Here is a 15,792-nt window from a genome sequence, read left to right as displayed (position 1 = left end):
CAGCGCGCGACTCAGCAGCATCTGATAGCAGTGTTTATAGAGCCCAGAATAACCGCAGCCGCCTCGAGACACACGCCTGGAGTCACACACCCTACAAGAGAGCCATGCCATATGCTGCGCATGAAGTTATCAAATACTGAATATCAGCCTACCGTTATGTCTTTCGCCAGTAGGCTACAACGAATTTCGGTATAGGCTATCCTATCACTGTATTAGCCTATTGTGTGTGACAATTACAAATACACAGATGTACCCATGATAGTTTTGTTTACAGTAGACTGTACGGTTGTAGGCCTATCATTTAGTATTCTTCAGTACTGTATTGGGACTTGAAGACATTGAAGGTGCTTCACATACAACCACCACTAAACGGGTTATAAACGTAAGTATCAGACTTAAATAGGACTTAATTACCATAAATACACTGATGTTCAAAAGTTTGTGATCAGTAAGATGTTTAGTGTTTTTTTTTGTTTTTTTTTAAATGGAGTCTCTTATGCGCACCAAGGCTGCATTTATTTGATCAAAAATACAGAAAAAACAAAACAAAAAACAGGAATACTGTGAAATATTATTGCAATGTCTAATATTGATTTCATATTTTAATATACTTTAAAATAAAATGTATTCCTGTGATCAAATCTATGTATTTATTTATTTATTTTTGAACCGGTGATCCTTTTTTAGGATTCTTTGATAAATAAAAAGGTTAAAAATAACAGCATTTATTGAAAATAGAAATCTGTTCTAATTCATTTAACACATCTACTGAATAAAAGTATTAATTTATTGAAAAAAAGAAAAAGTATCCTGAAAAAAATATCAAAATATCAAAAAATATTAAGCAGCACAACTGTTTCCAACATTAATGATAAATCAGCATATTAGAATGATTTCTGAAGGATCATGTGACACTGAAAATACAGCTTTGATCACAGAAATAAATTACATTTTAGAGCACATTACAATAGAAAACGTATTTGAAATTGCAATAATATTTCACAAATTCCTGTTTTATTTATTTATTTTTTTGTTCAAATAAATGTAGGCTTAATACGCATAAGAAACTTCTTTTAAAAAACAATAAAATCTTACTGATCCCAAACTTTAGAACAGCAGTGTAAGTGTGTAAATGCTTGCTGCTGTAGATATTGTAGTTATTCTCATTTGTACGTCGCTTTGGATAAAAGCATCTGCTAAATGCTTACATGGAAATGTAAATGTATAATGGTTATCGCGGCGTGTTGGCGGGGGCGTGGCTTAGAGGCGTGTCTTGGGCTTGTATGAGGGAGAAAGTTTCTGCGGGACTCGGTGAGTGTCTGGGGTTCAGACTCGCGCGCGATCATGCTCTTCACTCCGCATCTGTCTGCTCTTGATCCGCTCATGTCGTTTCTGATGTGATCCAGAGCGGCGGTGGATTGAGATTTTCTGCAGACTGGAAGAGATTGTTGGGGGTTTTGAGGATGTTTTTATTCATTCTGTTATCAGCTCTGGTCCTGTGTGGATGTGCACAATATTCCAGCGACCAGTGCAACTGGAGAGGAAGGTGAGCATTATAAAGGTCTTAAAATAAAACGCTATCGTTATTCTATACAAATACAAAACTAATTGCACATTAAAAACTATTGTTTTTGGATAGTAGCCTACTTTGCATGATTGCATTGCATACAATCATCGAGCTAAATATTTTATGAAATATCCTATTGATCATTGTCAATTGCATGTTTGTAGCTATAAGGACAACTTTTGTAGCCTATATTTTAGTCTATAGGCCTATCTTTTTTTCTTTCTTTTTTTGTGGCCAATGTTAAATGCAAAGACTTGCAATAACTGTTAAGAAGTGTAAGATGCAATGGGTTTAAATCATGAAATCATGTGAGAGCTAGGTGATGGGCAAGGTCCGGGCATGCCCTTAGAGGACATGTTATTACAGTTTACCTGAAGACAATGATTCGCGAACCGATCGTCCTTTTATGATCCACTTCTTTTCAATGTTGCCGCCGGGACGATTCGGATTCGTGAAGGTTTGTTCGTAAATTATCACTCCGCTGGATTACAACTTTGTTTAAGAGTGAAACGTTTAACATGTATGAATCATTAGATCGCATCTGACACAATATACTTTCTCACTACAAGAAAATAATACGCGAAACGCTTCACGAATTCCAAAAAAAAAAATGAACCGTTCGAAAGAATCGATTCACTAAAATGAATTCGCTAAAGCGAAAAAAACGCCTCTGATTTGTTTTCATTCGTATCTTATGCGCTCACATTGATGTTCATATCCATCCTCTCTCTCTCTGTCTCTCTCTCTCATTGTCTGTTCTCTGGTTTAGTAGCTGACTCGCACTTTTCCTTTTAACTCCTTCATTTGACTCTTTGAAGCAGACCTCGCCGAATCTGGCCTCTATTATGCACCACAAGCTTAATTGACTCCAGAAAATGATTTAATAACGTTAATTAAAAGCAAGCCGGATGAAATGGGGGGAATTTCGGGGTCATGAGTGCGAAACTCGGCTCTTTTGCTCTGAGGACATTTGGCACTGATTTCAGCAGAAACCAAACCCCATCCGTTTAATTATAATGCCCCAGCTGGAGTCCAGCCATCATACTCACCCTCATGAAGACCCAGTCCTTCAGTATTTGGTGGAAATGCAGGAATGTGATCAGTCTGTATTTTGGAATCAGACAATTATTTTTTAAATGCATGAGATTGGACAAACTCAACTGGTAACGTGGATGGGGTTTTCATTCAATGCTGCTTTTTTCAGAAGGAGCTCATATTTGTTCATGCTGTACACCTGAAGAGTGTAAATCTCAAAGCCTCTGCACACCCGTCGGCTGCTATCCAGCCGACACAGACACAAACGCTGTAATCATCCCAAAATAAGCCAAACCACAACCACTTGAAAGCGCTGTGGCGGGGAAAATGAAAACGTCACATCTGGATGACAGCTTGTGCCATATATCTGCATGTAACCCTTCTCATATACAATAAGCTTCTTGGCTTCAGGTTGAGCTGATATCTCACACGTTTGACATCTGATCTGTCCTGATGTTGCTCTTGAAGATGAGGAGCAGGTCACGCTCATCCTGAAGGTCACAGGATCAAAGCCGTGGACATCACAATTGGTCAAGCTCTCAGATTTCTGTGCCATTTGAAAAAAAAAACGAGTAATTCATCCACTGGCTTGAACTAAAATAATAACAATGATAAATGAAAAGGAATACAAATGACAAAAGCCCATAACAAAATTAGTATTTGAAGATAATTGAAGATAGGCCTAGATAGTAGATATAGTAGATGCAATACTAGAATATACATTCTTTAATGGTTTTATTTTGTGGAAAAAAAACCAAACAGGTGTATATACATATATATATATATATATATATATATATATATATATATATATATACAGTGAGGAAAATAAGTATTTGAACACCCTGCTATTTTGCAAGTTCTCCCACTTAGAAATCATGGAGGGTCTGAAATTGTCATCGAGGTGCATGTCCACTGTGAGAGACATAATCTAAAAAAAAAAATCCAGAAATCACAATGTATGATTTTTTAACTATTTATTTGTATGATACAGCTGCAAATAAGTATTTGAACACCTGTCTATCAGCTAGAATTCTGACCCTCAAAGACCTGTTAGTCTGCCTTTAAAATGTCCACCTCCACTCCATTTATTATCCTAAATTAGATGCACCTGTTTGAGGTCGTTAGCTGCATAAAGACACCTGTCCACCCCATACAATCAGTAAGAATCCAACTACTAACATGGCCAAGACCAAAGAGCTGTCCAAAGACACTAGAGACAAAATTGTACACCTCCACAAGGCTGGAAAGGGCTACGGGGAAATTGCCAAGCAGCTTGGTGAAAAAGGTCCACTGTTGGAGCAATCATTAGAAAATGGAAGAAGCTAAACATGACTGTCAATCTCCCTCGGACTGGGGCTCCATGCAAGATCTCACCTCGTGGGGTCTCAATGATCCTAAGAAAGGTGAGAAATCAGCCCAGAACTACACGGGAGGAGCTGGTCAATGACCTGAAAAGAGCTGGGACCACCGTTTCCAAGGTTACTGTTGGTAATACACTAAGACGTCATGGTTTGAAATCATGCATGGCACGGAAGGTTCCCCTGCTTAAACCAGCACATGTCCAGCCCGACTTAAGTTTGCCAATGACCATTTGGATGATCCAGAGGACTCATGGGAGAAAGTCATGTGGTCAGATGAGACCAAAATAGAACTTTTGGTCATAATTCCACTAAACGTGTTTGGAGGAAGAAGAATGATGAGTACCATCCCAAGAACACCATCCCTACTGTGAAGCATGGGGTGGTAGCATCATGCTTTGGGGTGTTTTTCTGCACATGGGACAGGGCGACTGCACTGTATTAAGGAGAGGATGACCGGGGCCATGTATTGCGAGATTTTGGGGAACAACCTCCTTCCCTCAGTTAGAGCATTGAAGATGGGTCGAGGCTGGGTCTTCCAACATGACAATGACCAAGCACACAGCCAGGATAACCAAGGAGTGGCTCTGTAAGAAGCATATCAAGGTTCTGGCGTGGCCTAGCCAGTCTCCAGACCTAAACCCAATAGAGAATCTTTGGAGGAGCTCAAACTCCGTGTTTCTCAGCGACAGGCCAGAAACCTGACTGATCTAGAGAAGATCTGTGTGGAGGAGTGGGCCAAAATCCCTCCTGCAGTGTGTGCAAACCTGGTGAAAAACTACAGGAAACGTTTGACCTCTGTAATTGCAAACAAAGGCTACTGTACCAAATATTAACATTGATTTTCTCAGGTGTTCAAATACTTATTTGCAGCTGTATCATACAAATAAATAGTTAAAAATCATACATTGTGATTTCTGGATTTTTTTTAGATTATGTCTCTCACAGTGGACATGCACCTACGATGACAATTTCAGACCCCTCCACGATTTCTAAATGGGAGAACTTGCAAAATAGCAGGGTGTTCAAATACTTATTTTCCTCACTGTATATATATATAATTAAATTTTTTTTCTGTATTGCTCAAATTATGCATTGCTAAATTGGTGCATATTAATAAAATAATGAATACAAATATTCTTTCTCTTTCAAGTAGTATTTTAGTATCTTTTCCCTACATTACATTACAGTTTTTGTTAATATTTTAATTATATTAATTATTAATATTTTAAATTGGCTCATATTTTCAAAATTATTTTAAGTTTGACTAATTTTATGTGGAAGCAAATGCATGAATTTCAAGATAAATATTGAATATTGGAGTCAGCTGATACTGAAACGCTGTGATTCTCCAGGGCTGTCCACCAGGGTTTGTGACAGTATGTCGCCGTCGTGTAGCGAGCGTTGAGAAAGGCTTAGCTCTGTCTGTGCTCTCTGTCTGCAGCGGGCTGACGCACGAGTCTCATGCACGGGACGTGGAGCAGGTGTACCTGCGCTGTGCCGAAGGCTCTCTGGAGTGGCTCTATCCCACAGGAGCCGTCATCGTCAACCTGAGGCCCAACCTGCCGGTGTCGGAGGGTCCCCTGCGCGCCTGCGTCAAGCCGCGGCCGGACTCACTCGGGGCCAGGCTGTACGTGGAGCGGGCCGGAGCGCTGCGGCTGCTGCTGACGGAGCAGGACCAGACAGCCGGACGCGTGCGCTGCTTCAATCTGCAGGAGGGGGTGCTGTTCGTGGAGGCCTCTGCCCGCCGGGACATCAGCCGGAGAATCACTGCCTTTCAGTACCAGCTGGTCTCCACACACACACCTGGAGACCAGCCCCACTCACATACAGGTATACTGACAACAGAACTGCCTCAATTCAGACTTTACCTCCATATTTTTATTCTTGCCCTGAAATGCCTTTAAAACATGTTTTTATTATTATTGTTATTTATTTTAATTTTTTTCACACTCAAAAGATTCATAATCACAGTCACAATCACATAGTTGTCAAATACATCCAATACTAGAAGTAGAATATAATAAGAATAATCAGGCATGATTATTACACTTTTTTAATACATTTATGCAGAAAATATATATTTAATGTTTTATTTATTCATATACACCAATTTAACAATAAACTAAATTATAATTGTTTAAAATATATTTAATACGTTATTTATATACACCAATTTAACAATGTGCAATATTATTTTTTTAATACATAATACTACTACTACTAATAATAATTACTTGTTTTTATACAAAATGAAAACATGTGAGATGCCGTCCAGGGACGTCTTGACAATGATATTTTAGTATTAAATACATACTATAATGTGTTTTTATATATACTGTATATTAAATTTGATTTAGTTTTTATATTTTCAGTTTTTGTGTAAGTTTTAGTTTTAATTTAGTTTTGTGCTTTTTTCATTTTTATATTTTTTTATAACTTTTTTTTACTGTATTATTATTATTATTATTAATTAAGTTTTCATAATTGTAATACTTCAACTTTTATTTCAGTTAGTTGCCAAAGCACCATTTCTGTTTTTTGTTTTTTTAAGGTATGCATCTAATATTTAATATGCAATATTTATTACATGAATATTTTTGTCAAATACATTTTTTTTTTTAGCTTATTTTAAATAACAAAAGAGGATTTTCAATAGTTATTGTGCATTGTTTTTTAATTAGGATGCAAATTAATAATCAGAGTTCTGCACTGATTCACTGATTGAAACATGAGAAGAAAAATAACTGAATCTCTATATTCGTTTTTTGCTTCTGAAGTTTTAATAGTCTTATATTCCTGACACAAGGAGTGGGTCCGGAACTGGTTCACCGATGTGATCATCATAATATTTACATTGTTAGTGTATTTTATATAGTCAATAAAAACAATATTGAATATATTGTAAATAGTCACCATATTACCCAGCTCTAGCGTATATGTGTGAAAGAGTGAGAGTGTTGTGTTGGGGGTCGAATAACAACACTGTCAAATGGCCGTCATTCACATGAAAGACTGGTTTAGAGAGGTTGTAAAACGTCTGACCCTGTAAAACCTAAACCACAGACAAACCCATCCGCCCCCGCCGCTCCCCCAGATCCGTGTTCAGCCTGACATAAGAAAATAAACAGTCTAATCAGGAGACCCGCCGGGGTCAACCAGCCTGTAGAGCTGTCAATCACAGCCAACGCTGCGTCTGATTGGTCTGATGCTCGCCCAGGTCCACTCTCATTGGTTAGTTTGATATGAAAGACGCCGTTGTATTGTCTGTGAAGGTGAGATGAGCTTAATGGTTTCAAGAGGGATTTGTAATTCATTTCTCTTTGTAGAGAATCACAGGCTAAATACTGAATTAATGATTCGTCCTCCATTTCTTCCACATAGCTACCTGGAGTTCCCTTCAGAATGCCTTTTTCTTTTGTTTCCCTTCCCCCTCTCTTTTCCCGCTCCATTCCCAGAGGCTTTAGATTCATAAACATGTAAGTCTTGAGGTGTCCTGAGCTCCTCACCTGTTGGTCTCACTCACGCTCACGCTTGGACAGGCTTCTGATGGGTCTACAGGGAGAAAAGTGTGTGTGCATGTTAGTGAAAGGAGGTTTTTTAGGAATGTCCAAACTGTTCTCTTGTATGCAATGAAAGTGGCCCCCGATTTATACAAGCTCAAGCTCCAAAAAAGTACCATAAAAGTAATCCATATGACTAAAATCCCATTTTTGTCAGATTTCCAGTCAATAAATTGCATTCTGTTCATCATAGGGCTATCAAACTGTGATTTGTTGGTTCAACTGACCCTTTAACTGAAGTCTGCGGTGCTCATAAGACAGCTGTTTCAGTCATTTATGGTTCCCAGAATGTTAGGTTTTTATTCACAGAACATACATTTAAATTTTATAAATAAAAATCTAATACATAAGAATCAGGGAAAGTTCTGTAAAAGTTACTTAACAGTTGTGAATATAAAACCTATAAATAACCATAAGGGAACATTCTGTGTAAGTTATTGCTGCAACATTATAGGAAATGTATTTTCTAAATTAGATTTAAAAAACTCGTTTTTGAAGAACCTAACCAAATGCTAACATTAGGGGAACGTTGTGTGTTTGGTGATTGTTATGTAATGTTGTATAAGCTCTTCAAGCTCTTCGGTCTGGTTTCGTCTCACACTCGCGCTGTGTGTTTGTCAGCAGCTCTGTCTGAACAGCTGATCTGAGGCCTGAGGATTGAGCTCATAATAAAATAACAGCGCTGGTCTGGAGGCTTCAGCTGTGTGCGATCAGTAAAACGAGACGGACGCGTCCCTTCCCCCGTCACAATCTCGGCTCCGCATGTTAATGAGCCGTTAGCCGCGGGTGCAAGGTGATCAAAGTCGTTAAAGAGCAGTTTAGAGCACTTTGAGTCCGTCTGAATATGCTTTTATGGGTTAAATCAGGTGAGAAATCACATTTACATGGAATCGTTTCACAGGGCGAGTCTGGAGATCAGTGCTTTACATTTACATTTTACCCAGTTTGTCAGTCTAAACTGAATTTGATGTGGAAAAGACGTATGATACTGTCTTCTAAAACATGCAAAATCAAACATGCAGCACGACCAGTGTAGTCTGATTCACTTCTGATCTGTTTGAATCATTGTAACGAATCCTTTGCTGATTCATCAGAACATCTGACTCACTTGAGTGAACTATGACAGCCTTTTTATAATATTATTTTTTAAATAATAAATGAAATTGTAGTTTAATCAACATTAAACCACAATAATGCTCCTGTAACATTAAACCGTGAATCTTTAAAATATTAAAAATGGGTTTCACTTTATTTTGATGGTCCCTTTAACACATTCTGTTGACTATAAGTAACATTGCCCCTACATTCCTACTAACTCTCATTAGAGTGTTAGTAGTGTATTAGTTGACTGGTAGGGTTAGGGTTAGAATAAGTTGACATGTACTTGCACAGTTACTTACAGTCAATAGAGTGTCTGTTGGGAGACAATCACAATAAGGAGTTAGTAGATATGAAGCAGACAGTCTACTAATAATCTAATGAGAGTTTGTTGACATGTAGTTGCAACATTACTTAGTGTCAACAGAATGTTCAAAAGGGACCATCAAAATAAAGTGTTACCTAAAAATGTTACTAATTATTGTGCTTTTTTCTATGTATTTGTTTTGAGGAATCATTTTTGGTAGCCAGAACGATTCGATTTTGGTTCCCACAATGCAATAAGTTTTATATTAAAAGTGTAATAGTGTGTGCACACCTAAAGCAAATTCAATTATTTGCGCGAGTAGATTACATACAAAGTCAATGCAAAGACGCGAATAGACGCAAATTCATGACAGACGTGTCAAACTGGACATGTCAATAAGCTCTTCACCAATTGGTTTGCCCAACAATGCGTCGTGAGAATTTTCCGCTCAAGTTGAAATGTTCTAACCTTCAGCTCCCTCCACAGATGTTCTATGGGATGAAGGTCTGGAGACTGGCTAGGTCACTCCAGGACCTTAATGTGCTTCTTCTTGAGCCACTCCTTTGCTGACTTGGCCGTGTGTTTTGGGTCATTGTCATGCTGGAATACCCATCCACGACCCATTTTCAATACCCTGGCCCTGATGGTACATGGCCCCGTCCATCGTCCCTTTGATGCGGTGCAGTTGTCCTGTCCCCTTAGCAGAAAAACACCCCCAAAGCATAATGTTTCCACCTCCATGTTTGACGGTGGGGATGGTGTTCTTGGGGTCATAGGCAGCATTCCTCCTCCTCCAAACACAGCGAGTTCAGTTGATGCCAAAGAGCTGGATTTTGGTCTCGTCTGACCACAACACTTTCACCCAGTTCTCCTCTGAATCATTGGCAAACTTCAGACGGGCTGTACATGTGCTTTCTTGAGCAGCGGGACCTTGCGGGCGCTGCAGGATTTCAGTTCTTCACGGCGTAGTGTGTTACTAATTGTTTTCTTGGTGACTATGGTCCCAGCTGCCTTGAGATCCTTGACAAGATCCGTGTAGTTCTGGGCTGATTCCTCACCGTTCTCATAATCATTGAAACTCCACGAGGTGAGATCTTGCATGGAGCCCCAGTCCGAGGGAGATTGACAGTTATTGTGTTTCTTCTATTTGCGAATAATTACGCCAACTGTTGTCACCTTCTCACCAAGCTGCTTGGCGATGGTCTTGTAGCCCATTCCAGCCTTGTGTAGGTCTACAATCTTGTCCCTGACATCCTTGGACAGCTCTTTGGTGTTGGCCATGGTGGAGAGTTTGGAATCTGATTGAATTATTGCTTCTGTGGACAGGTGTCTTTTATACAGGTAACACACTGAGATTACTCCCTTTAAGAGAGTGCTCCTAATCTCAGCTTCACCTGTATAAAAGACACCTGGGAGCCAGAAATCTTGCTGACTGATAGGGGATCAAATACTTATTTGACTCATTAAAATGCAAATAAATTTATAACTTTTTTGAAATGTGTTTTTCTGGATTGTTTTGTTGTTATTCTATCTCTCACTCTTCAAATAAACCTACCATTAAAATTATAGACTGATCATTTCTTTGTCAGTGGGCAAACATACAAAATCAGCAGGGGATCAAATAACTTTTTTCCCCCACTGTACATATTTACGATGTCACTGTCACTGAACATTGCAAGTAACAGACAACAATTACAGTTGTAAAAACTGTTAAAATATTGAAAGGCTAAACAGCACAAATACGCAACCTTTAAAAGTATTAGGCACTGGAGGAGCTCTAATATCATTGGGTGGATTTTTGGGTAGACTTTTCAAATATTATGTGCAAATCAACCATAAAAGCCTTCTTTAAATGTACAGGTGTTTATTTTACAGATGCTTAACATGCTGTAATGTGGTTTAATCTCAGACAGATGCTGGGTTTGGCGGCAGGGAAGGCAGTTAATGATGATAATATCTGAACGGGGTCAGAGGGCAAAGGTCAGAGATCACAGGACTCAGACACAGCTGGAGTGTGACGGGTGTGACGCAGCACAGGCCCGACGCATCTGAGGAAATGTGTCTCCATTTCCCTCCGTTCGTGTGTGTGTGCCACAGCTGCAGTCTCAGACTCATATAACGTGTGTGTGTGTGTGTGTGTGTGTGTGTGTGTTTTAGCTGCATGCAGACCCTGTGCTGACGAGGAGCTGCTGATGGCGATCTGCACCAGCGACTTCGGTAAGATAAACCTGATTCTAACTGCTCTAAACTATTAGTTTCCCTGCCAAAATGTACCATATTTTCCTGAAAATAAGTCATACCTGATTATAAATGTCTTTGCACGCTGAGTCTGAAATTCTCGTCCGAAATTTTTGCACGTTAAAAAATGAATACGACCTCACGTTGTGTCAATCACGTTTGCACACTGCCTCCGAAACTTTCATCCGTCATAAAAAAAAATCGGATCAGGTCCAATTTTCTGCGTTTTTATATCCGTAGCAAACATTTTGATAGGAAAGCATGACTAATAAAAAAAAAAAAAAAGGAGCAAAAACAAAGTTGCAAAATAAGTTTTGTTTTGCATGCTTGATTGTAATTGCAATTTTAAGACACTTTGTAATAAAGGTCGCAGCACGTTTCAGATGATAAAAAAACAACTTGAATTTCGGAAAATAAGTTAATTAAAAAGAAAATACTTCATGCATGTTTTGCCTGTTTAACGTTATTTGCGTTATATAAGCTCCAGCACGATTCAGATGTTAAAAATTGTGCGTTTTATTCTGTAAATCATGGTAATCTCTGTCACTTCTCTCTGTCTCTCAGTGGTGCGCGGCAGTATTCATCATGTGGAGGAGGAGGAGGATGATGAAGATCAGGCATCAGTGGTGGTGTCGGTGAGTCACGTGTATCGTCAGAAGAGCCGTGTGTTCGTGTCCGGCGGCAGGGGGCGCGGGCGTGGCCGGTGGACGGGTCACGTGAAGATGCCGCGGCGCTGCGGCCCACGGGCGGGACAGGGCGAGTTCCTCTTCACGGGAGCTGTGCAGTTCGGGGAAGCGTGGCTGGGATGTGCTCCGCTTTATAAAGACTTTGTCAGACTGTACCACGCTGCTCTGGACGCGGGAACAAACCCCTGCCACATAGACACAGACTGAGAGACGCACTCAACAAACCTCTGCTGAACTTAACGGGCTCTGGTGAATCTCATGAAAACATTTTTTATTTTTTTTGTGGTTCATGCCTTAGTCCAAGGTTGCATTTTATGCCAATATCAAAAGAAATAAATAAGATATTACATTTAGGATACTTAAATAAAATACGGATTATTTTATTACCAGGTTTTGAAATAATTTTAATAATAATTAAATACATTGCCCCTCCAAAATTCTCATTACTGCATTTCACCCGGAGGAATTATTATTATTATTTTAATTTATAATTCAGAATTTTCAGCTGGGGTTTCTTTAGATGTATTATTGTCAAATGTTTTAATTTTACAGTAATACTATTAATCACCATAAATTAAATTTAAATTCAGTACTGTAAATCCTGACATTATGTATAAATATTTCACTTATTTCAATATTTAATTTACTTTAACATTACTGAAATAATAATAATAATAATAATAATTATTATTATTATTTGTTATTATTATTATTATAAGTGATACTATTAATATTATTATTACAGTTGTTGTTGTTGTTCTTCTTCTTATTATTATTATTAAGGTTGATTTGTAAATAATAATTACAAATATTTAAACAAAACTTGATAATGTATACCATGGACCAAAATTGTCAGAATGTTAGAATTATTATAATAATATGAGGAAAAAACAGTATTTAAATAGTGAAATAGTTGTATATAATGGCTCTATTTGTAGTGCTGAATTGAAATTATATATATTAGGGATGGGCATTTCAAAGTAATATTTGAAAATCGCTGGGAATTATTCGATTATTATTTGATCATTCGAAAATAGCACCCCTTGCCTGAATGCATGCACGCCACGTCACGTTATTAGGCTAGTGTTACACACCCATAAACAGAGAGAGAGACCATTCACGCTTTTAATCTGTATGATAACAAACTGTTTAATTTATTTAAAGATAGGCTATCTTAACTCAAGCCATATAATGATTGTAACATGCTGAAACATTAATATAATAAACGTAACAGAATGACAGCACTTATTAACATAGCAGTCAATCCATTACTGCTAATAAGGTATTAAACTGCTCAAAAAATATATTCCAATACTTTCTCTCGCAATTATATCATTGGGTAATTATACTGTATATTAACTGCGGGCATCAGTGAGCCGTTATTAATATGCGGGGCATTGAAAACGCTTTTGAATGCGCATGCACGCAACCGTTTTACTTTCACTTTGAATATAAATATTGAAAGGCTAAACAGCATAAATACGCAACCTTTAAAAGTATTAGGCACTGGAGGAGCTCTAATATCATTGGGTGGATTTTTGGGTAGACTTTTCAAATATTATGTGCAAATCAAACATAAAAGCCTTTTTAAATGTACAGGTGTTTATTTTACAGATGCTTAACATGCTGTAATGTGGTTTAATCTCAGACAGATGCTGGGTTTGGCGGCAGGGAAGGCAATTAATGATGATAATATCTGAACGGGGTCAGAGGGCAAAGGTCAGAGATCAACCGTTTTACATTCACTTTGGAGATTCGCAATCACATGTTTATACTATGGAGCGGCAGTACTTACCACACATTTCACAAGATTAGATGTTTGTCAGTGGTGCTCAGGATCTGCAAATCATTCGCCATCATCCTACTCTGTTGCTGGTAAGTGAAACTGCATGTACTGTAATGTAACAGCCTATCGCTAGCATGCGGCTAACCATATGTCCCTTTAGTGGCTCCGTAGAACGCGTTATTCATTTTCCGTGCCTTTCCCAGTACGGATCCAGCACACAGAACTCTTATTTGACATCGTTCGTAGTTGCAAGTCTATAGCGTCCGCGTGAGAGCGTGTTCTTCTGTTGTCTTTGACAGCTTTTAGGTGCGTTATTGGCGATGCTTACCTCTGCTTACGTGTCACCACCGCATCAGCACCGAAAACATGGGGAATTTTTAGACAAATATAACCGCACAACCTATTCGATATTCTATGAATAAATCGACTAATCGAATATTTGAAAATCGTGACCCATCCCTAATATATATATATATATATATATAAATATATATATTTTTTAATTATTATTATTATTATTATTTTTAAATTGGGGATTTTAAATTGTCCTGAGAATAATGTCACAATTTATTGTTTATGCAAAACATTTCTTCTTTATTGGTGTTGATTTTGGGGTGAAATGAGGCCTGAGTGTGTTTTGGCAGGTTTTTCAGATGGGATATCCAGTGCTTCCAGATGGATCTCAGTCATCAATCCTCCCTGAAGGTTCTGTCCTTGGTTACAGACAGAAGTTGTGTTGGTTTGTTTCTGTCTGTTCTTGTTGCCTGATTACAAACGTCTTTAAGCCATACAGAGAATGTGTCGTTACACTCTGATCCGTGAGATGAGCTCTTGCCTGCAAGCGTGTGCTGCTGCGAGACAATGAACGCTGCTTTTGTTTAAAGCTTTGTTTATAGTTATTGAGCGGTCAATTCTTCTGACTGACGTCTGGATTCTGTTCACGAGTGAGTTTGAGTGTATTGTGTGTGCGTTTATGCTGTGTGTATGTGTGTGTGTGTTTTGTTTCTGTTCCTTGGACTCAGAGCGAGTCTGGAATAAAACACTAAACCTAATGGAAACATCATGGTGTCTTTTTCTGTTTTTGTGTTGCTGGGTGTTTTCTCTACAAGCTGCCCAACTATGGAGAAAATTGCTAAATTTTCATATTATCATATGAATGCAAGCGATTTCAGCTACACAAGTCTGATGTCGTTGCTCAAAGTACATTACCTGGATGCCGTTACGATTTTAAATAAACGGTGTGTGTTCAGTTCAATTGACATCTGTTGGTTTAATCAAGTATCTAACCCTACCGTTGATATATAGCTTGCTATAATGATAACACATCTGGTTTAATTACACACACATTTAAGGGAAACTCTAGTGCAGTTTAAAAACTTTTAAGTATTAAATGAAATAATGTTGAACAAGACTTGAGAAAATATGGTTACTGTGTATGAATAATTGTGTGTGTTTAATGAGGAGTCAGGACGGTTAGATATTAAGACGTTACATCAAAATAAAAATAACAAAAAACAACAAATTATTGGTTCTTAGAACGTTCTAGGAAGGTTATTTTTTGGACTAAAAAACAACCAACAGAGAACTTTCCTAAATGTTATTATTTGGTTCCCAAAATGAACATATGAGAACGCTAAAGGAACGGTTTGTGTTTGCTGAGTTAATAAAAGCGAAAATATCATTTAAGTATACTTGACTTATACTTAGAAAAGTCTAAATATATTTGAGCTATACTTGTGCTCCTAGAATCCATGCTTTCATTGTTTGTGGTAGGGGGCGCTAGTACACATCTTCTGTACAGAATTTCCAAAAGCAAACAAGTGAAGAAGAAACCAAAACAACAGATGCTTCCAGATGCAATCTAACAGGATCATCTGACATAAAACGGCATCAAAACTGTGTAACCTTATGGAACAAAATGTTGAATAAAGGAGAGTTAATAATGACTGTCAAGCTTTGGGGTGTTGATCGACTCCATCTATGTTTTGTTTATCATTCTGAATCCAATTCATATTATTTTTTCAGCTTTTTGTTCAAAATGTTTATTACTTTTTTTATTTATGAAACTTACCCACATTCAAGTGTTTAAAACAATAATGCATGAAGCTAGAATAAAATGTTTTTGTTTACAAGCAGATACTCTGTTCTTTA

General features: G+C 38.0%; 1 protein-coding gene across 2 annotated transcripts; it reads left to right on the top strand.

The window, feature by feature from the left end:
* The first annotated feature begins 1,096 nt into the window (after positions 1 to 1,096).
* On the top strand, positions 1,097 to 14,919 carry metrnlb (meteorin like, glial cell differentiation regulator b). Of its 2 annotated transcripts, XM_058787806.1 has the most exons (5): positions 1,097 to 1,546; positions 5,408 to 5,796; positions 11,089 to 11,148; positions 11,734 to 12,104; positions 13,504 to 14,911. In XM_058787806.1, the coding sequence occupies exons 1-4, from the start codon at positions 1,464 to 1,466 to the stop codon at positions 12,060 to 12,062; spliced, it is 861 nt and encodes a 286-aa protein (XP_058643789.1). In that variant the 5' UTR covers positions 1,097 to 1,463; the 3' UTR covers positions 12,063 to 12,104; positions 13,504 to 14,911. The 2 variants fall into 2 exon arrangements, with proteins under 2 accessions (XP_058643789.1, XP_058643784.1); XM_058787801.1 differs by having other exon boundaries at positions 1,099 to 1,546; positions 11,734 to 14,919.
* The last annotated feature ends 873 nt before the right edge of the window (positions 14,920 to 15,792 follow it).

The sequence above is a fragment of the Onychostoma macrolepis genome, chromosome 01 (assembly GCF_012432095.1).
Source record: "Onychostoma macrolepis isolate SWU-2019 chromosome 01, ASM1243209v1, whole genome shotgun sequence".
Classification (NCBI taxonomy): Eukaryota; Metazoa; Chordata; class Actinopteri; order Cypriniformes; family Cyprinidae; genus Onychostoma; species Onychostoma macrolepis.
This window is presented reverse-complemented; position numbering and strand designations above follow the sequence as displayed.

Excerpts from the sequence above, each read along its gene's own strand:
- metrnlb (XM_058787801.1), top strand. The coding sequence starts at position 1,464 with ATGTTTTTATTCATTCTGTTATCAGCTCTGGTCCTGTGTGGATGTGCA. Across the intron at positions 1,547-5,407 it reads CAGTGCAACTGGAGAGGAAG|CGGGCTGACGCACGAGTCTC; the intron begins GTGAGCATTATA and ends CTCTGTCTGCAG. Across the intron at positions 11,149-11,733 it reads GATCTGCACCAGCGACTTCG|TGGTGCGCGGCAGTATTCAT; the intron begins GTAAGATAAACC and ends TCTGTCTCTCAG.